This window comes from Apaloderma vittatum, unplaced genomic scaffold (genome assembly GCF_000703405.1).
Source record: "Apaloderma vittatum isolate BGI_N311 unplaced genomic scaffold, ASM70340v1 scaffold2582, whole genome shotgun sequence".
NCBI lineage: Eukaryota > Metazoa > Chordata > Aves > Trogoniformes > Trogonidae > Apaloderma > Apaloderma vittatum.
This window is the reverse complement of record NW_009701730.1, coordinates 78,841-101,359: the sequence shown is the minus strand read 5'-3', so window position 1 is coordinate 101,359 and position 22,519 is coordinate 78,841. Positions and strand designations below refer to the sequence as shown.

At 38.6% G+C, this 22,519-nt stretch overlaps 1 protein-coding gene across 1 annotated transcript in view; it reads left to right on the top strand.

Annotated features, from left to right (window-relative positions):
• The window catches only part of LOC104281293 (propionyl-CoA carboxylase alpha chain, mitochondrial-like), a gene marked incomplete at its 5' end in the record, with an annotated part of 95,835 nt that overhangs the window by 26,025 nt on the left and 47,291 nt on the right, over positions 1–22,519 (top strand). Inside the window, 5 exons of the mRNA XM_009879240.1 lie at positions 2,988–3,138; positions 14,332–14,475; positions 16,007–16,081; positions 21,321–21,389; positions 22,145–22,220. Of these exons, the coding sequence (XP_009877542.1) occupies positions 2,988–3,138; positions 14,332–14,475; positions 16,007–16,081; positions 21,321–21,389; positions 22,145–22,220 (515 nt within the window). The remainder of the gene's footprint in view (positions 1–2,987; positions 3,139–14,331; positions 14,476–16,006; positions 16,082–21,320; positions 21,390–22,144; positions 22,221–22,519) is intronic.

Below are 22,519 nucleotides of genomic sequence, written 5' to 3'. Positions count from 1 at the left end.
AATATATATAGTTGTCTATATGCATTAGTGACGAAGCCAGACTTTGAACTAGACTTTATGTTCAAGTTCTCCTTAGAGTTGTGCCACATGCGTGTATATATATCAGACTCTACGTTTCCTATCACTTTGTCTAGAAGTCCTTGAAGGATTTGGGGTTAAGGAAAACTGAACCTGTTCTGTCTGTGACTGTGTGCATGACTCACACATGGCCACAGTATAGATGTGGGGGCAAAACTGTCTTAAATACTTTAGCCTGTTTATGCCTGCAGCGTGCTACTACATAATAGAAAAAAAGAAGGGTTTTTGTAGGTAAGTAGGTTTTTCTTAAACAATATGCCTAACTATTTCATAAGAACAGGTAAGCTGGCCGTGATATTTAGAAAATGAAGGGGTACTTCTAGTGTAGTGGCATCTTCAGAGGAATTGTAAATGTTACTCTTTGTGTTTTTTGTGTTTTTTTTTCCTTTTCGGAACATTAAATTTCCATTGATGGTGCAATTATCTGTACTTTTCAAAATCTCAACCTTACGTATGAGTGAAGGTGATAGAGATATTTTGGGAAATGTCATCTGATGAAGTAGAACTGGAGAGGTAACATCTTGCCAATGCGCTTCATCTCCCTGGCTACAGAAACAATGGCACAAACCAATTGTATCTTCTTTGATCAACTTAACAATAGCTTCAAGAAGGTCTTATGAGTGAAATATCAGGTCTGATCTTATTTTTTTCTTGCTTTTATCTTCTGATGCCTTTTTATTTTGCAGCCTTCATGCTGCCATAGGAGCTATTTGGTCAAAATAGCTTGTGTGAGAAAAAGATTTGAAGTCAGGTTTAAAATGCTGTGTTTTCAAGTGATGCCTAGTTAGATTGGAGAAGAGTTATTTCAGTTGTAAAAGGTATTGTTAAAGGAGAAACAATGTATCTGAAAGGTAAAGCGGCAGAGGGGAATAGGAAAACTTTGGTTAATTAACCTAGCTGACTGCAGGGATGATCAAGTCATTTTAGAGCATAAAGCTTAACCACATGTCAGAGATCAAGTTTAGCAGTGTGACACCTCTGTTCCATTCTTTTGCTGCAGCAGGAGGTGAACAGAGAGATCTCAGACCTACATTTAACAAACATAGGGAAGACACCACTGTAATAAAGGGGAGTAACTGTCTTTCATCCATATGAGAAGTAATAATGGTTATTCTAGAAACAGAGTATGAAGCCCATACTGAAAAGGTTCTGTTCTTCATAATCCGCTCATTGACCTTTCATGATCAAAGCCCTGCAGAACCCCCAAATTGGATTGTAGATTGTTGATTTTGTATAATGTAGTCCTCTTACAGAATCAAAATAAATATGAAACTCTTTTATGTTACGACTGTCTATTTTTGATAGCTATGACAGTTTTGCATATCTTCTGGTTTTGAATTTGATCTATGTAGGATCTCATAGGTTTCTTGGGATGAGACTTGACTTTTTCCTGTTGATCCTGTTGTTTGCTAAGAAAGAAATTATTTCCGAAACTCTGAAAATACATGCCCTACTGTCCATCAGAATCTGCCTGTGTGGGCACTGAAAGGATGTAGGTGCTAAGTACCACTTTTCCATGAAGAGAAGGATTCCGTTGTCTCTCAGTTTGCCTAGGTACTTCCTTGCTCTTTATGTTATGCCAAATACAGTTTGTTGTGGCAGAAGCATCTAATTCTTCTGTGAGTTCAGATCTCAGTGCAAAAGGCCACAGTAAGTACTGTCAGGGCAGTCCTCACCCAGCACTGGTGTCTGCCTGAGCGCAGTCCTGGGACTATGATGGAGCTTCTCTGACTTTGATGGGGCCAGTTCAGATACGTGGAGGCTTCTGGTTGCTCCTTTGCAATGCTGAAGACACCTCAAAAAATACCCAACTTTTGCTATTTTAAACAGTAACTTAAAGGTAAGGTAGAAATGAGTTCCTATTCTATTACAAAAGTACTTTAAAAATGTTAGCTATGTGCATAATGTGAGCCACCACAGAAATATAATAAGCATATTTCTAAGTCTATATAAGGTGAACAGCTGCATGTTGTCCTTCATTTAAAGTCAGTGTGTTAGGGTGAGGGGTAACCAGTTTCACAGCTTTGATGGAAAGCCGGAGAAGTTCCTCTAGCTCCAAATTAACAATCCGAATTTGCAGTACTGAGGACAGTAACGAGCAGAATGTATACCTACCTGAGTCTTCAGTTCACTGGAGCAATGGAAGCGGGATGCTGTTCTCCTAGAGTGAGAAGGCTTGGCATTTGGGCAGCTGTCACAGGGACTCCCACAGTGGTGTCTGTGCTGCTCTTTGGGTGCCCTTGAGAGTGTTTGGGATTTGTGGAGAGGAATGATAGCTGGGCTTCAGCTTACAAGTAAAGCTGAGAGAGGAAATACAGGCTTAAGTCATTATAGCATTGACAGTGTTTTATGTTATGAGTGCCCAGATTTTCCTCATTACAAGTTTAGTCACAGAACTCCAAATAAATACTTAATTAATTTCCAAAACTTATTTATAGCATGAAATATTAATGAAATGGCCATGCTGTTTTAATTCAGACTCAAAAGGTAAATTCCTCTTAAAACTTGTATTTTGGCACTCATATTTCTATTGGATGGATATTTTAGTTAACTTTTTTTTGCAAATAGATATGCCTTCTAAAAATATCATGGATTTGTATGTATTTATTTTAATTTAACTTCCATTATTAGAGATATTTTCTGAAAAAGTGGTGTTCTGTTATTTTATATTTTAGAGAATACTGTTCTTTAACATGTATTTCCTGTATATTAGTGGTAATTGCAGAGCATGCAGTATATCAATTTAGGAGCAATATAAATATAAAGGCATACATTTGAGAATCTTGACATGTTTCCATAACTTAAGTAATGATGCTGTCTTGGTGATGGTTTAAACAGAAGATTAAATGATTGAATAATAATTAATATTAATTTTTTAACTGAGGAATGGTGTTGCTTCTATATTGTAGCACTTTTCTAGACCCTGAAACTCGAAGAGCAATGGGAGAGCAAGCAGTAGCTCTTGCCAAAGCAGTAAAATATTCCTCTGCTGGAACAGTAGAATTCCTTGTGGACTCCAAGAAGAATTTCTACTTCTTAGAAATGAATACTAGACTTCAGGTAAGAAAAAGAGCTCTACAGATTCAAAAAAATGTTAAATGAAAAAGCAGAACATAACCTCCTTCCATACTTAGGGATCTAGTTCTGCAAATACGTACACATAACTAACTTGACGCATGTGAGTGCTTCCCCTGAACATAAAAGATCTTGTAGTTTAAATAAGCTTGTGTATACAGGACTTTGAGCAGTGAGCCTTTGCCCGGCACTCAAGCGTTCAGAGCTTTTGCTCTTTGTTACACTTGACCTAAAGACCTTGCAAGAGGTCACTGTTAAGTGCCACTGTGAGTTCACAGTAAGTGGCTAGACACTGTGCTCTGATGCTTTTCCCCACTGGTCCCTGAAGTTTCTTTATTTCTTAAACTTTGATGATTGCTTGCTGTGTTTTGCTAGGAGGGTGGTTAGAAGAATATGTGTATATCAGCAATAAACCCACCAGCAATCTGCATGAGATTCAAATTGTGACTGGAATGCAATTGGGTAAAAGCATGCTGACACAGTGTAGAATGTTTGCAACATTTCATGTGGTCACTAGTAGATCTTATAATGTACACTGCAGCCTTCTTCCTCTCCTTCTGTAGGACTCTTCTCCCTCTCTTTCTTCTCAGGGCAATGTTCCTTTGTTCTCCTCTCACCTCCCCCTCCTCCACCAGAAAAACTCCATAACATTAAAGACAGGACAGCTCAAGACAAGATAAAACCAAAAGAGAGAAAAGAAAAATGGGGTTGCCTCTTAAATACCCTCATGGCAGAGGTGCTGATTGGCCTGACCCTGGACAGAGGCAGATCCAACTCTACCTGGGAGTAAGGGAGGCTCTTGAAGTTTTGCATGAGTCTACACCCGCTTTTTTTACAAAAAAACCCATCAGACTCAAACCCATGACAATGTCTTTCTGCATAACGTAGGGGCATTCGGTGATGGAGTGACTACATCAGTGGCCAAGGGAAGAGTTATGGATGCTATCTGTCTGGACTTCTTGTAAGGCCTTTGTTATCCCCCCCTCAACATTCTTTTCTCTAAATTTGAGTTGGATTTGATGGATGGACTGTTCAGTGAATGAGAAATTAGTTGAATGGTCGCATCCAGAGAGTAGTGGTCAATGGCTTCGTGTCCAGTTGGAGAGCAGTAATGAGTTGTGTCCCTCAGGGGCCCATACTGGGACCAGTGCTGTTTTAATATCTTCATCAGTGATATAGACAGTGGGATTGAGTACACTCTCAGCAAGTTTGCAGGTGACACCAAGCTGTGTGGTGTGGTCGATATGCTGAAGGAAAGAGATGCCATCCAGAGGGACCTGGACAAGCTTGAGAAGTGGGCCCATGAGAATCTCATGAGGTTCAACAAGGCCAAGTACAAGGTCGTATGTGTGGATCAGGGCAATCCCTGGTATCAGCACAGACAGGGGGATGAAGGGATTGAGAGCAGCCCTGCAGAAGAGGACTTGGAGGTGTCGGTGGATGAAAAGCTGGACATGAGACAGCAATGTGCACTTGCAGCCCAGAAGGTCAATCGCATCTTGAGCTGCATCAAACGCATCATGGGCAGCAGGCTGAGGGAGGTGATTCTGCTGTGGTACTCTGCTCGGGTGAGTCCCCAGTGTGGTGTTCAGCGCTGGAGTGCTCAACACAAGAAGGACGTGGACATGGAGAGAGTCCAGTGGAGGGCCACACAGGTGGTAAGAGGGCTCGAACACCTCTCCTATGAAGACAGACTGAGAGTTGGGATTGTTCAAACTGCAGAAGAGAAGGCTCTGAGACACCTTATAGCAGCCTTCCAATACTTAAAAGGGGCCTATAAGAAATCCGAGGACAATCTTTTTAGCAGGGCCTATTACAATAGGGCAAGGGGAAATCATTATAAACTAAAAGAGAGTAGATTTAGACTAGATATAGGGAAAAAATGTTTTACGATGAGGGTACTGGGACACTGGAACAGGTTGCCCAGAGAGGTGGTTGAAGCCTCATCCCTGGAGACATTCAAGGTCAGGCTGGATGGGGCTCTGAGCATCCTGATCTAGTTAGAGATGTCCCTGCTCACTGCAGGGGGATTGGATGGAGATGACCTTTAGAGGTTCCTTCCCACCAAAACCATTCTATGATTCTATAACATACCAGAAGTTCAAAACCACTTCCTTTCTGTAGTGTATTATTTTCTATCAGTTCTTAAATGGAATTAGCTATGGAATATCCTTGGGTTGATTGGTTTTTTTACAATTTATTTTTAAGCTGTTTTCTTTCCATTCTTTCCATCCCTTGCAATACATACTGGTAAGTGTTCGAAGTCCCAAATGTCAAACTTGCTTAATTGTAGGGGTCTCCACTTATGCAGTAAGAAAGCTTTCATGATTCCATCTTTAAGGACTTTAAAAGACTCCTTTTAGAGTATAGCCTAAGCAGTTTGACAATCCCCTACAATAGCAGACTCGTCCTTTCTAACTCTTAAAGAAATTTACTAATCTTAAATTGTAGTACTTGTGCAGATACTCTCCAATTCCTTTCTCCTGAATATGTATTGTCTCTAATTAGCATTTCAGCTTGAGGCTGGTGAATGGTAATTTTCTTGGATTCTTCCCTAGACTTACCCAAGTGATCTGTCACTTCTCCCAGGTCTCAAGCTTCACTTTTTGTTCAACTACCAGTTATGCAACTAACATCTTGTTCTTGCTCCCTTCTATTAAGGGCCAAACATAGAAACCCTAATGAAGCTCGCCCAGACTTAACTTCAGAACCAGGAGAATCTCCAGATGTCCCTGTATAGCTTCAGCCTTTTTCTGTTGCATTTTCTAACGGCGAACAGTGGCCAACAGGCTCAGTTGCCTGTTTTCATTGAGCATTCCACTGTTGGAAGAACTTTCCAAAATGAAGGACATCCGATGCATAAATGATGCTCCTAAGGTCACTGTCAGTGTGCATTAGCTACCTGTAGGCATCACTGGAACATGTCTACTAAACTGTGCAATTTCCTGCGTCTGTTTTTAATATTTTGACAATCTCTAAATCAGATCGCTGTAGCCTTTTTACTTTAGATACAGACTTAGGAATATAATTCTGTAAAGCTAACTAAATAGTGCCTAATACTTTGCACTGCCTGCTAATTTCTCCCCTCCCTTCACCTGATATGTCTGTCAAGGTATCTTCCAGTGGTTTTGTAAATTATTTTGCAGTAATTGAGAGTTGTGTTATTATTTGCCTGTCTTTTTGGAGAACTCTTTGGGAATATACCTTTTCTGTTATATACTTCTGCAAAAAAAGTCTAAGTAGCACCTTACAGGAACTTTATATTTTATTTAATTTTTGTGTTAAGTGTTACTGCAATACAATATGAGGTTGAAAAGTGAAAAAAAGTTGGTGAATCAGCTCCATTGTGTCTCTTGTATGCTACGCAAATCTATTACAGATGTTTCACTCTCTCTGAGTGATTCAGCTAGAATGATTTGTACTTTGCTGTTGGCAGTGTACTTGTTGTTGTATCTGCTTCTCTGCTATCTTGCAGAGGCTAGCTGATGAGATTGGATAATTACATAACAAAATGATTTGTTCTTGCTTTTCACAAAGAAACACAGAAATATCTGCCCTAGCAGCTACAAGAGAACTTCTGTACATTGTCATTCGGGGTGCTTTGGGAGTGGTTTTCAGGCAGCTACTACTATTGGAATTGTTGAGGCAGACCAGATGTTTAATATTTGCTTCTTTATAGCTGTTCAACCTTTGCTGTGAATAAAGAATATCTATTAACATCTGGGTATGCAGTGTGGCTAGGCTTCTTACGTATGAATCAGCTGGTGACAGCAAAGGGAAAATATCACATATTCTAGAAGGCTGTAGCATCTCAAAATGAGAAGTGTCTCTCGTTGCACTTTTCTCAATTCTCCTCAAGCCAATGAGCAATCTTGAGGAGAGTACTTACCCTGAATACAGTTTGTATGTCTGTCTCGGGCCTGCTCCTGAACTTCTACCTCCTTTGCACATTGTGCAATTTAAGTGACAAGTGCACATGCTCTTCTCAAAATGTGGCCAAATTTCCCTAGAGTGATTGGATCGAAGAAGTCATTTGCGTGGACTGTATCCGACACAGCAAAGTTGAGAAATTTAATTTCAGTAGCAGTGACTTTTCTGCTCATGTGGCAGTTTGTTATAACAGCTTTTTATAACTTTTTTGTAGAATTGTTATAACTTTTTTGTAGAATACTCTGTGTTTGTAAGAGATCTATTGAAAACAAATGGCATATCCGTATGTTTCATTTAACAGTTAATTGTAGTGAAAGTATTTTATATAAATGTATTTAAGTTCTTTTAAAGTAACTTGATTCTGAGGTGTAAGGTGCATGTAAATAAACCTCCATACATTTGTAAAACACTACGCAGAGGTAAGGTTTTTGTTCATCACTTCCACTGTTTTAATCAGATTTTACTGATCTCTGGAAAATGTTATGTTCCAGAGCTTTGTCTTTGTACTAAATGGGCTGTGCTTGGTATAAAAGACAAGGAAGAGTTTTTACATTCAACATATTTTTCTACCTCCCTCTTCATCTCTTTGTCCAATCATGAAAGTATTAAAGTTGGGAAACGTCTAGAAGCATGTAGAAATCCTGTCGATGGCTGGCTGGAGCTCTCCCTCTTTCAAACAGCTCTGACAGTCTCTTAATGGTATCTTCATTCTGCCGCGTATCTTTAGGCAGCACCTGCCGTGTGTTTGCTCAGGGAAGGAGAGAAATGCTGCAAAATATTGCAGCTACATGGTATAAACAGCAGCAGCAAAATATAAATAACTGAGTGATGAGCTGAGTCTGGGTTGCCAGCTAAAACCACGGGAGAGAGGTGGATGCCTGGGTATTGGCAGCAGACCCGTGGGATGGCGAGCGGTGGCTTTGCTGCCTCGGTTGCGTGTAGCTGCTGGGAGGATGAGCTGTGAGAGGTGGACAGGAGTACGGGAGCAGTGAAAGGGGCTGTCAGGAGTTAGAGGAGTAGATTTCTTCAAAGTAAGCTCTCAAGTGACTGTTCCTACCGTTTACCGAGAGTCTTCATATTTCTTAATAGTGGAATCTTGTTCTACTGTGACACTTTGCTTCAGTCATTTGAAATAGGCTAACAAACAGTGTCAGATGGTAAAGACTTTCAATTGCTGCTAACCTGGGCCGAATTTGAACTACTGACCTAAAGGTGAAAGGTCTCTTATCCCATTACCAATCCCCTAAGCCCACCAGAATCCATTCTGCACACAGTTTATACCAGCTGTTCATGGCCATTTTTAGAACCGAAAGAAAAGGTGATTTTGCTGCCAAACAACACTTCTTCACACAAGAGGGTCAGCCGACAACAGTTAACCAGATTTTTGCCACATTCTTGCCTCCTAATGCAACTTCCATTATGTAGCTACTGGTTGTCTGCTTTTCAGGCTTTCGAAAAGAACTACAGAAAAGCATTGCTAATTGTTGTTGACAGAAGAGAACGACATTGTTTGTGTAAGTCATTGAATCTGAAAGATGCCATTAGCGGTGCTGCCAGGGCATGGAGTGATATCTTAGAGACAACATTGCCACATAACTATCATAGAATACTATTAAAAAGGTAAAGAAAAAGGAGGCTCCCCTCTTTTTTTTTTTTCTTTTTTTTTTGGTAAGTAGTGAAACAAAAGGTCATTCTTCAAAGGGTACATTAGTTTTTTCCTTTGGTGAATTTAGTGTAAAGAATACCCAAGAAGGGCTGCGGTGTGACCAGAGCTACCTTGAACTGAGAGGCTCTGAGAGGGTTTTAGTACTGCTGCTAAATATAACGAAGACAGGAGTTGCATCTTTAGGAAAGAAAGTGTAAGCATGTTTATTTTCCTCTCTGGAGTATACAGTGGAAAGGAAATTGTGTAGAATTACTTAATGGGAAGATTTATTTTTCTTTTGAAGTGTAGGATGTTAGTTATGAAAATTGTGTTGAAATTGTGATCTAAATAACTTGCTGGTATAAAGTGTGTGCTATTCGTTTAAAACACAGAAAAGGCACATTCAGTATTCATAGGCACACTTTAGCATGACTATCTGGTACGATAAACAAATCTTTGCAGGGAAAAAATTGAGAAAACTGAATGAATGGTAACTGGAAGATAGCTTCCTATGTGGAAGTAGATTAAATATTTTTTTTGAAGTTACTGTATGCTATGATTAAAAAATTAGTTTGTACCCAGTGCTGGTGCATTAGTTTTTATTTCTGCAACATCTTACTTAAGAAATAATAAAAGAAGTCTACCTAAGCATCTTAGTTGATGGACATTTTTGTAGTTGTGATTGCACTCGGTTCTTTGACCGTGTACTAGTAAATAGGGAAATGAACAGCAACTTCCATTATGTACTATATCTATAGGGAAGGACGATATAGGAGATTGCTGGTTATGTTTTCCTGCATGCTGTCCATTCATTCTGTACATTATTCCAACATTTGTCAGTTCTCCAGCAGCCTTTCTCAAAAGCTGCTGTTTTTACCGTGTGCTCCCAATCCCCACATCCATGTGAACTGTTTTACAGAAAGGAGGTGTAACCCCAGAGTGCTCCTGCTCGTAGCAGTTGGGAAGCTGGCATGCCTGAAGAGCAGAACATGTGTGCACCTTTGTTGCTGTTCAGTTCTCTGAAATAGAAACCAGACTTACTGAAATAAAGGAGGTTGGAGGAATATCTGTAAATTGGTGGGTTTGGATCAGTTGATACTGGATTGGCTGCGGCAAAAATGCCCATGAGACTCCAGGTGAATCATGTTTCCTGGAAACTGAAGTGTGTGTTGAAAGTTAGTTTTGAGATTATTTATCTGAATGTAAAGGTGTATATGACACCAGCCTAGGGACTTACAGGAGTTGAGGTGACATAGGCTGTAGTTTTAACTCTACTGAAATTTAGATTTTTTTGGTCACTGTGGTCTGCTCGAATACTCCAACTGGTGTGTGAGTAACTCGATGCTTTATGCACAGAGGGGCAAGAGGGCAATCTGTGAGAGTATCCAGAAGTGTTTGCTGTTAGATCTGAGCACCTTGATGGTCTTGAGAAAAATGTGTCCTGGAACAATTTCCCCTGAATATAAGGGGAGCAGTCATTGCTAATTTCACTCTTAGCTCCAACTCTTCATAAAAACTGCATGACTCTCTTTGTAGCTGTGGATGAACCCCAGTGTGGTAAAGCTTTTAAGATTGTTGGCAGTCACAGAACAGGAGGAGAATTAGCAGAATCTATTCTGGGGGCAGATGCTAACTGGGCTGTGATCTTGATGGGTTCCTCAAGCTCTTTTGTACCTGCTTTACCATCTGTAGACTGGGACTTGGTTATTATGGACATAGTTAACTATTTTCTTACAGGCTTTGCCACTCACGTCTTTTGTTGTATAAGCTGAAAGAGGCTAAGGAAGCAAAAACACTTGTGATGCTCGCAGGGAGTCTGATTGCTTTTAGGTACCTGAAGAAGAGCAGATCCAGTATGAAGGGGAAGCACTTTACCCTGTATGGGTGTTACTGACCATAACAACTATGGCTTTGTGGACTTGAAAGCAGGACTTTAAGTGGCATTTTTCAGAGAAAGAGATGCGTGTGGATCACAGAAAGTGAGGAAGTAAGACTTTTTAAAGGGGGTATGTATTGTACTTCAGTGCATTTATATGATGACTTATTATAAATTGACTTGTGACTTGATGTAAGTAAAGGAACCGATAGTGAAGACAATACTTTTGGCAGCTAACTAATTGAGGGTTACTGCTGATTTTTCTGCTTGTCCTCTGGAAAATAGGGTACAGCTGCCTTGATGTAGCTGTGACCTGTAGATTGCTTGCTGCAAACATGTCTGGTTTTGCCCTTTATGTTAAGGACAGAGGTAATGCGTAAATTTATTTGCTGTCATATAACCATACCATTTTTAGTTCTTACCTTATTGACTGGGGCTTCCCTGGCAAGATCTTGGATCAGCTGACTACAAAATTGAGTGTGGCCCAGAGCTCAAAGAATTGATCAACTAAGTGTGATCCAGCTCCGTTTGTGAGCATGTTTGCATTCATCTCTTTAAAAATTGAGCACTTGATGTAGTGTCTATAAATAGGAAATAAAGGGTGTTGACGGAGAAGAGGTATAACAGAAAATTAATAGTAGAAGGTACTACAGGCGGGCAAAACAAGAGTGACACCTGGAGTAGATGGTTTAGAAGTAAAGGGGGAAAGTGTTTAAAGCCTAGCTTTTAATGAGGATTTAAAAATAGATACAACAGTTACCTTAGTCAAACAGCTGTGACGATAAGTGTAGAGCTTTCGTAATCAGGGAATGGTGATACCTGTTTGCTTGTTTGGGGAAGGAAGGTAGAAGTGGGATTTGATTTCTTTGCTTTTCCAACCCCTTTCCTTTCTTGCTTTCTCAAAGATTAGAGCTTTAATTTTAGAACCTGCATGTGCCTCCCTGTGTGTGGATTCTTGCACCTCTAAAACCTCATTGCATAGTGTGTGTTGAACCAGGATTATGTCATTTAGTGCTTTGTTATTGCCTTTTATACTGTGTGCTGAAGCATATTGTGTGTAATGCTAAAAATACTGACCCCCTTCTGCCCTCCTTTGCCAAAAGAAAACTGCAAATGCTAAAACAAGTGTAGTTTGAGCTGTGCACTTTACTGAAAGGTAAAAAATACATCAAATAAACTAGAATTTCAAGGTTAAAATGGTTTTTTACTACCTCATTTTGGGCATCTGAGGGCCTTGATGTATACTAAAATGCATTTTAAATGGTAGCCCAGAATTAGTGATATGATTGGTACTGTCTACATTATGCCTAAACAACACTAGTCAAATCACAGTCCTAAAAGAAAGCAGAACAACTTCTCCTCATCCCAGAAAAAAACTCAAAAAATGTTCATCATATTTTCTGAATGCTGTTTTGTGAGCAGACACAAAGGGAGTATTTTGAAGAAACAGAAGAAAATATTGACTAAGTCAAAGATCTGTACTGAAGAATGGATTAAGTAAATGTTTGTGAGTCGTAAGAACCAAACAACAAAAATATTTTTCTTTCCAGAAACATTCCATCCTATTTTGATCATCAACAATAAAGCTGAAAACAACAATGAAGCTATTGAATCTGGAATGCCAATTGCTATCCAAGAAAAATGACAGTATAACTAAATAATGCAAATGTCTTTGTCAAAAGAAATAGATAAAAAAATTGTATTTTAATTATCTGGAATATTAGGATTCCAGATGTGTTCTAAACTCGAAGGCAATTTTTTAAGACTTAAATTCTAAAACAAGAGAGTAATTCTCTTGTCCTAACATGAATATGTGATAAGTAACTTTCTATTAAAACTTCAGGAGTTTTAATAGAAACCTAAAGTCTTAATAGAAATTGAATTGCTTCAATTTAACACTGCAGGATAGACACTAAGATGTTTCATAGATTCTCCAAATACTGTTATTAAGCTTGACATGCTGGAGAACATCATGTGTTAGGTAGAATCACGATTGAATCCCAAAGGTACATCCTTAAACTGTATAATCAGATTCCTATTTCAATGTCACTTTTATCCTTCAAAGGATAGGTGCTTGTTTCAGTGATGATTTGTCATTAAAATTATGTCAAAACGTCTTAAAATGTTGTTGAAACTCTAAACAAACTCACAGCGCACACACAGGGCTAATTATGGGTGCCATCTGTTTATTTTTACAAAGCTTTTTTTCTTAAAGACCAAAGCATCTTCTCGTTCTGATAAGCCATGAGATTATTATAATGACTGAATGTTTTCCTTAATGCTCCTGTACTTGATGGAAGACAGACAAGTGGTTTGGTCACTGACCTTTTCCCGTGTCGCAAAATGTACGTGGTATGACATCTCATGATAGAGAAACTCCTGTGAAGTATGTTTTCTTAAGGTATTTTGGCCCTGGGAATATAAGCATTTGATAAGAAAAATGGCAGTTCTGTCCTAATTTCGGCCATGGTAAGCCTTATGGCTGTCTTGGTGCGAACAACACGCATTTAGCACACCTGGCGTTTTACTTCACGGTGTGCCCTCCTGTCTTTGGCGTGCTTTTTTACCGCCCTGTGGCTAGTTAAAGGTGTCGGAGTTTTTATTTTTGACATTAATCAACGTGTCCGTTTATGTCCCTGTTTGGAGGAGGAAGCGCCTGTGTGTGTGCGCATCTGAGCGCACACGCGTACATGCTTGTACGCACATGCTGGGGTGAGTGCGAGCGACGGGTATTCCCATGGCAGCATCATCCCAAGCCGTTAGCAGCAATTTGCTGAGAGCTGCAGAGCGACTCCGCTGGTCCAGCCTGGCTATTGTGCATGCTAAGCACTAAACAGATAAGTCTGGGCAAGGGGGGAATGTGTGTGCGCATCTGAGCGCACACGCGTACATGCTTGTACGCACATGCTGGGGTGAGTGCGAGCGACGGGTATTCCCATGGCAGCATCATCCCAAGCCGTTAGCAGCAATTTGCTGAGAGCTGCAGAGCGACTCCGCTGGTCCAGCCTGGCTATTGTGCATGCTAAGCACTAAACAGATAAGTCTGGGCAAGGGGGGAAAAGAAAAAAAAAAAAAAAAAAAAGGAAGGATCCATCTGCTCATTTCTGCTACACTGCGCTGATGCAAGATTACGCTAATCTGGTTGCTTGTCAGGACAGGTTAGTGAAAGCAGGCGAATGGGTGAGATTTAGGGTAGGCTAGTTCTATGGAAAATTGTAAGCGGCTCCTGTACGTGCCATGTTAAGTGTAGCAGAATGGGTTGATTATCAGCTACTTTGAGGTTTTTCAGTTAAAATGCGTTTATGGCTCCAGCGTGAGCCTTTTCAAAGCGAAACCGAATGGGAGAGGCTTCTGAACAAAGAAAAATTAACTCATCGTCACTAGGTGCATTTGAATTTGTAAAATAAATGAACAAAACCACAACACTCAACCTAATCTTGCAAAACCCCAAACCGTCCTAGGTGCTCTCTGTAGTCTTCCTTTTGTATGCTGCTTCTGGGTATTGTATTCTGCTAATTATGTTATTTTATGGGGTTTCCTGCAAAGAAGATGATTGCTGGAGTTTGTCAAGTAGATTTTTTCGGGGGAAAAAGACTAAGATGGGAACATATTCTTTGTTCTTTGGCTGTTGTAATTTCTTGTTTAGTCGTGTTTGTTTACAGATAGGGATATTTTTTGGGGGGGATTGTTTTTGTTACCTACTGACTGGCAGTTCTTGACCTTGCAGGTTGAACATCCCGTCACAGAATGCATTACCGGCCTGGACTTAGTCCAAGAAATGATCCGTGTTGCTAAGGGTTACCCTCTCAGGCACAAACAGGCTGATATTCCCATCAATGGCTGGGCGGTTGAATGTCGAGTTTATGCTGAGGTAAATGAGTGATAATGGGGAGGAGGGCGGGTGGTTGAATTGTGGAGTAATAATACCCAAGTGTGGATGGATGTCAAGGTGAAGTCAAGGACTATCATACGGAAGTGGTGATTTAGGGCGTGTAACGCAAATGCTGTTGTAGAATTGTAGAGTTTTTATCTTGTATTTAAAAATAACTGCGTATTTCAAAATCACTTTTTTTTTCTGAAAATCAATATTAAAAGTGATAAAAGGAGATAAGTAAGGTTAATTTCTGAGGATGTTGGCTGTATCTTCTGTTCACATTTAATGATGTAGTGCGAGAGTGTTTCCAGGTCTCTTAGTTCATGTACTCGAAACTTGTTGACTTAAGAAGGCCATTGAAATTCAATGGCTTTTTTGTTGTGCTAGAAGATTTTAATACGTTGTTGAAAAAGAACTTACATGTATTCTGAAAATACAGTATATAGGATAAATTTTCAAAGTGCCTTCAAAGACAGTAACTTTATACTTATGACATTACTCTATCTCACCTTAAAAAAGCTTATTAAAATATAAACTCCATTTTCAAGCATGTTTAAGACATTCTACGGTATCATCTTTTTGAGATAGTGATTTTCACTAATGTCACAATTGACATACGGCAATCAAGATTTCTTAATTAAAAACCATGCCTAGTTTCAATTTTTTGGGAACGTTTTAAGTAACTGCTTTTCAAAAATAATTTAGCACCTTGAGATGTTTTTTTCCCCTCAGCTAACTGTTGTGGCTTTTGTGACTCGGAGCATCTTACTTCATATTGTTTTTTTTTCTTTCTCTTCATGACATGCACATTACTGTCAGATTGCTCAACTAATAATAAGTTATATGGACTATTTTGTTAAAAAAATAAATATTTGCCCTGTGATTGGCATGGAAGCTGTTCTGAGTTGTAGGCTTTTGCCAGGAGTAACTGATGCTTGGACTTTTTGTCTTGGATTTTAAAAACCACAAGTTAAGTGTGAGGGAATCTTAAGTAATGGATTCACCTACTTTGACACAAATTTGGTTATTCTATAAGCCACATATTTATATGCCATCCTATTAAGTTTATATTGATAGTACATTATGTAGGAGATGTCCAAAGGCATTAAGATCCTTTTGATTTCTGAAGATAATTCAATTTCTAACTGCCCTTTTTGTCTCTGAAATTTTCTTCCTTACACTGTCTTCTCAGCTCTAGCCTTCTGAATCCTTTTCCATCCTTCTTCCAGGGCACAATGTAGCAAATTAAAATGTTATCTTTTTATGTTTTGGTGGTGTACTGTAGCCGTGTGCAGAGCACTTCTTCCCTGCTCTTTGACTGTGGTGTGAGAGAATTAACGTACTTCCAGTTCTTTATTTGGAGTCGCAGGGGTTAGGTGGATGAAGAAATGTACTTCAACACAAGTAATTCTGGGGAAGAATACAAAGTTACTCCAGCAGTTGTTTTTGTTAGACTTTAAGCTTTTTGATATTGCATTCTCTGCATGTGTAAAAGTTTAATGCTTTCATATGTTGAATTTTATTTCAGGACCCCTACAAATCTTTTGGCTTGCCATCCGTTGGCAGACTGTCTCAGTATCAGGAACCATTGCACTTGCCAAGCGTAAGTAACTTGGTTCTGGTTTTCATAGGTGCTGAGTGTCTCTTTTACAGACAAAAACTATAAATACTAAGCAGCTTTGTAAACCGAGGCTTTTTTTCCAGCTTTTTGATGAGCAGGGTTGGGGAGGGAGAGGACACGAGCCAGCGAGGACATGGCAATACTTATTTGTGCAACCTGAAAACTGCTTAAAAGTGTATGCTTGAAAACTGGGTTTAGAATGTTAAAATTGATTGTAACGGGAAATGATTATCTGTTGAAATATTTTACATTCTGTAACAGTTTTTCAAACAGAGCATTAATAAAAATACCATGGAGATTAGAAAGGACAATGAAACATTGAGTCATCTCTTAAAGCATATTGAACTAAGAAACCAGTGAGAGATGGACAGTGCTTTTTGTTTAGCTTTGTAAAGAGGAAATTTGTTACAGTGTTTATTACACATTTCAGGATACAGTCTAACTATATGGAAGGCTGTTCAACAAACAGTGTTCTCTGCTAGGTGTTAGAGAACAAGGACTCAGCCTTTCTGTAAAATCAAGGTAGTCTGAGTCATAAGCACATATATACATGACACTGTCAGTTAATGGAATGACGAGGCTTTAGCATCTGTGAATATGTTTGTTCAGTCTGATTGCTGGCATGGAAAATAGTGAAAGATTACAGGAGGAATCTTAAATGTGGAGATGTTATTGGATATATGATTTATTTCACCTCTTAAATTGTTTTTGCCCGTGTACTTGCCGAAGGGACCTGACCCTTTCTGGTCTTTAAGGCTTCAAGCTGTGTTCAAAGCTTGAAAGCAGAAAAAAAAATTTGTGAAGATCTAACAGCGTTATGTGATCTTAAAGAGGAGATGAGGGGAAAACGGTATCATTGGATGTATCTAAACTTTTTTTTTTAATGAAACATAGAGTGTATTTAATAAGAATTTATAATGAGTACTCCAGTGGTTGTTAGAAGTTTTCACCAGGTTGTAATAGCTAACAGGATGTCAAACATTTTGCCCTTGCAAGTTTTTGCAATTTGCAATTTTCCAAACGTGAGACCTGTTGAAAGTACAAGTGATAATGGACAAACTGTACCCCCTACAGTCTTTGCCCCACCAAATCTTTCTTCAATTAATGCTGCAGCAGGAGTTTTATGTAATAACATTTGTGCTCGTGAGCCATCCGTACAAAGAAAAAACAATTAAAATGCCTTAAATGTTCTGCTTACTGCTGTTATTTGCTTGTGTGAATGTTGCATGTCAGCTAAATGGACCACGGAATAGATAAAGTGATTGGGTGCAGGAGAGTGCACACTAAGCTCTGTCTATCATTATTGCTGGGAGCAATCAAATTGATGCCAGCAGGACAGTAGATGCGTTGACAGCTGTAATTATGTATCTCCATGGTGATCACTTTTGGCCTGTCATGGAGGCCCATGAGTCCCCTCCCTTGCAAGCATTTAATCAGATTGGGCTGTCACTTGTCAGGTAGACGGGGTGGGTTGGGAGTTGTGCTTAGGGGGAGAGGTGAATTGAAAATGAAGGGTGGGAGATGCCTGATTGTTTCACGTGGTCCTTCGTGGTACCGAGGAAAGAAATTTTAATTACGCTGGAGGCTTCAGAGCAATGTTTTGGAGGAGCTCATATGGGGTGCCGAGGCTGTTCTCTTTCTGTTTGCTTCTGTTGTTGTATTAAAAATAGAACCTCTATTTTTATGTAGACACTCATGGTTTGGTGTCTTAATACATATTTTCTGCCACCGTGAAACTGATTTCTCACCTCAGAACGTCATGCTGCTAAGAACAAAATTAATATGCCTAAAAAAGTTCAGTGTTACAGGCCCGTTGTGCGACAGCGTTGGCTTTCTGCGTTTTAGATTTTGGAATTGCCAACAAGTTGGCTTAAAAAAAACTTCATGGAGACTCACCATGCGTCACAGAGAATTCAGCTTGCGAATAGTCTATTGTCAAATACGTTTTTCAATTCATTTCTTCTGTGTCTTGTTAGCTTCGATTGTCTACTTGTGGCTGTGTGTTGGCTGCTCAAGCTGATGAAACTGCTGTGCATGGCTGAGTGAGTTGTGGGTTGTTTGGGTTTTGGTGTTCCTCTCCCCCCCGCCACCCTCCTTTTAGATAGGAGTGTACTGGATATCTCTGTATCCAGTAGCCTGTAATTTCCTTGGAACATGGGACTCGTAAATACCAAATTTGTTTCCATCTCTGATATGAAGCTTCAGATAAGTAACCACAAAACCCCATATTATGATGGTGAGTGTTCTTGTTCAGTGCTCTTGTGCAACCTTAGCATGATCTGAAGAGCTCCAGCATTGCTCTGTGCCAGAATGGTCTTTTAATTAATTAAAAGATCAATTTGGTCTTTTAATGACTCTTACCCGATTAGATTCTGATAGGGCAAAGAACTGAGAAATTCTAGAACCTTTATATCTTGGGAAGTGGAATTTGATCCACTAATTGCAAGACTGGGATATAGATTGTGCTTTTTTTTTTTTATTGCGGTTGTTTTTGTTGTTCACCTTCTAAGCTTTTTTGTCTTTCAGTTTACTGTTGCCCTAGTGAAATAACACACAGTGGTAGTACAAGAACAATAAAAGTGCTGGGGCTGTAATACCAGTTATCTGTAGGATACAGTAGGGTCTTGAATCCTAGCCTTTGTTTGATATTTTAAATACTGAGTAAAAGAAAGGAAATGTGTTAAGTGGAAGTAAATGCTGGAGGTCTCATAAGTATTGCTATTATTTATCAAGTTAAGCACATTATAGCAAGTATCTGTTGAATTAGGATTTCTTTTTCATCCAATATTCATTAAGTTCTGTCACACCATATAGTTTATAAAATCACCTACTGTTACCAGACACTGAAAATAGAAGCATCACAGGGAGAAGTGAAGATGGTAAATATATTTTTCTGCTGTCATTTTTTTGTTTTAGTCATCTTGAGTTTATTTTGTGAAAATTTCTACAGAGGACTCCAGATTTTTATTTTTTTAAAAAAGGATATGACACAGTAGTTTTAAAAGAATTTTAAGTTCTCACTGTAACTTCTTCAATTTTTAAGATATTGTACTTAGAAGTGAGAACAAATTATATCGTGGTATATGAACAGAAACATAAAGCAGGTGGAGCATGTATTTGGTAGCCTCAGAAGCCCGACATGAACTTTAAGGTCTGACTAACCTGCTTACTGTGAGTCTGAACTATGCACCTTTTGCATGTTTTTTTTCTTTGTCAAAATATGGTTTACCAGTATAAATACTTATATGCACATGTATACATATGGAAGGCACATCTGAACACTTGTATGCAGTCACTTTGTAGGTCCTACTTTGGAGACAAAAGTCGTAGTATAATTCAAGTATGTGTGGAGTACGTATGCAATACCTCCATGCGTTATATAGATATATTTTTTATATGTATATATTTGTGGAGTATTACAAAAAATATCATGTGCAAGGGATTTATCTGAGGCTGAGTATGTGAATTCTTTTGAATATGAGAATGTATGTGTTGACTTCCTGCATGGGAGGAAGGATGGTTTAGGAGTTACAAGAAGGGGAACTGGGAAATACGCTGCATGTTTTGTCTGTAATCATGATATGTCTGAACTACCTGCTCATCAGTAGCTGCTGTTAAATGTACCTGATATGGGTAGCAGGGGGCCTGGTTAAGCAGAGATAAAGCACACTCGGATAAGATGTAAAAATGCTACAGAAGTGCCTTTACATATGAATAATAATATGCTATACAGATAAACAGAAATATGTAAGAAGTAATATATAAATGTGTAGGTGTAAATATGTAATTACAAACATGAATAAGTACTTTAAAAAAAAATAAGGTCAGAAAAACTAGTCAGTGATTTTTACTGAAGAAAGCGAGTACACCTGCCTAGGGTATCTTTTTATGTCATTTGGATAATAAAGTCATCATCGTGCCCTCATGTGGATTCTGTAGACAAGAGGTTCTACATGTGGTCCCTTGATAATTGCCTAAATTAAAATATTAAAGGCCTAACAGCCGTTGCATTGACCTTTTTCTGCCTTGCTGCAGACAGATGAGCTGCTGTTTATTACAAAGGTTCCTTCCCACAGGTGAAGATTTTAGTGAGATTCCAGGACCCTCTTTCCCACCCCTTTTACAGTGCGGTGTATCGGAGCCCTGCTGCTTCAACAGCTTTGATTAGAGCCCTCCATCCTTATGAACCCCTGAGTGCGTTTATCACTCTTATTTTGATTAGTTTTTAAAAAATATTTCAGATTCCAGCACTCAAAAGCGGCAATTTAATAAATATTTATTCCCCAGAAATTGCTCATTTGAAAAGTTTTGTATGGCTAACCTCATTGCTACAGTGATGAAATCAAACTGAGAGATGAAAACAAGAATCAGCAATATACTAACTGACTTGTTGGCTGGTTAACAGCAATCAGCCTCTTCAAAAGAAATTTTTGAACTTGTGTTATTTTTTTTCCATGAATATTGCAGAATCAGAGCTTTAATTGGGGCTGTGTCCTTACAAAGCAAAGCCATGGAAAAAGCTGTGTAAACATTAAAGCCTCAGGGGAACAGCAGCAACAGAAAAGAAATAAAAAATGTTTTACAGTTGAGAGGGTGAGGCAGAGAAGGAAAGTGTTACAGACATGAAAACCACAGGATCAGTCTTCCTACGGAGCTGATAAGCAGAGCTCCAAAGTTCCCACTGAATGCTCCCTACTCGTGTTCCTACCGGAGCCCTCGGAAAGGCTGGAGCAGAACATGGGGGACGTGATTACATATAGATGCAGAAAGGATGTGATTGTAAGGGCTGTCCTTCATGTCAGGTGTCAGTCAGAAAAATAATTACAAGTGTATTTTATTACAGGGATTAAATCAGAATTGGATACGTTCCGAGCTGGAGTCTAGAGTGTGTGACCGAACCACTGTTGGTAGATCGAATTTAATGCGTTCACTGTGTGTTCTAGGAGAACAAAAGAGAATTTTTACTATCAGCTGAAGTTGTGTTTCTTTTAAAGGAGAGAAAAACTTGCAAAAATTTTTCCTGGTGGAGAAAAAAGCTCCCCTTCCCTGCTTCCAGCTTCTCTAAAAACAAATAATTATTCTAGTCTTTCAAGGGGAAAAAATTATGCGATAATCTTCATGGGTGTTATGTTTTAAGCCTGCTGGATAGATTTCATCCTCACATTGAAATATTTCATTTTCTTCCTAATATATGATTACTTTTACTTCTTATTTTTTGAAGGTGCGCGTTGACAGTGGCATACAACAAGGAAGTGATATTAGCATTTATTATGATCCTATGATCTCAAAAGTGAGTTGATGATTATTTTTCAATATTCTAAAGGTATGAAACAGGGTATTTTAAACAGGGATCTTTTCAATGAGAGAGATTATATTCAAGGATTAGTAAATCAGTATTTTAAAGTTGCTAGCCATAATGTGAAAGAAGTGAAGGAAGATGTGGAGTAGAGGAACTTCTATTTTCACTTCTAAACAATATTTTTTAATCTTTTGACTTGATGGTTATTTGTCCTGCAGCTCCTGATCACTAAAAAGATTGATTTAAACAGAAACTATTACTTTCAGACTTAGATACCGCCAGTCTATCTTTTTTTGATGTAACCTAGCCAAAAACTAAAATTTCAATAATTCTTGCTTCCAAAAATAAGGAATGAAAGAAATTGTTGATAGTGTCTTATTGTTAGTTTCTGTTCATCAGTAACATATTGGTAAAATTAAAATAGGACATGACAGCCAGAGTTCACTTGTCAAAAAAATTTGCACTTATATATTAGGTGTTGATGGGGCATTTGAAGTCAAGAGACTCAACTAGATACTGAACCTCTGCTCTAATTTTCTGTACACCTTAAAGAAGGTGGCTTGTTTAGATGTTTTAAGTTTTATGAAGGAGAAGTGATTGGCCTTCTTTGATTGAATGGGTTAAGAAATTTTAGTTTTCTCTTCATGTTTTAGAGGGCCTCTGAAACGCAGATACAGTGATGTGTGGGAAATGTTATTGTGACTGCAGAAGTTAGGTAACTTAAATACCTTTTTTTACTTCTTTAGCTGATTACCTATGGCTCTAATAGAGCTGAAGCACTGAAAAGAATGGAAGAGGCTTTGGACAATTACGTAATTCGAGGTAACTACATAAATTTGGGTTCATAGTGTGATAGGCTGCCATCTATTTCAGGAGAACAGCTTGAAAAGGTAGTAATTAGCAAATTGAGTAAAATTCCTGCTTCTTAAGTGTGAATTAAAACAGGGAAAGCTTGTGTTAATTAAGCTGAGAAGATACATCAAATCTAAAGAGACTTATTTTTTCTTGTCCATTGTTTTTGCTTGAATATTATGAGATATTTAAATGATACCCTTAAATTTATAAAGTGTTTTCACAAAATGGTGAAATATTATTAGTAGCATATAATTCGTATGTTATAT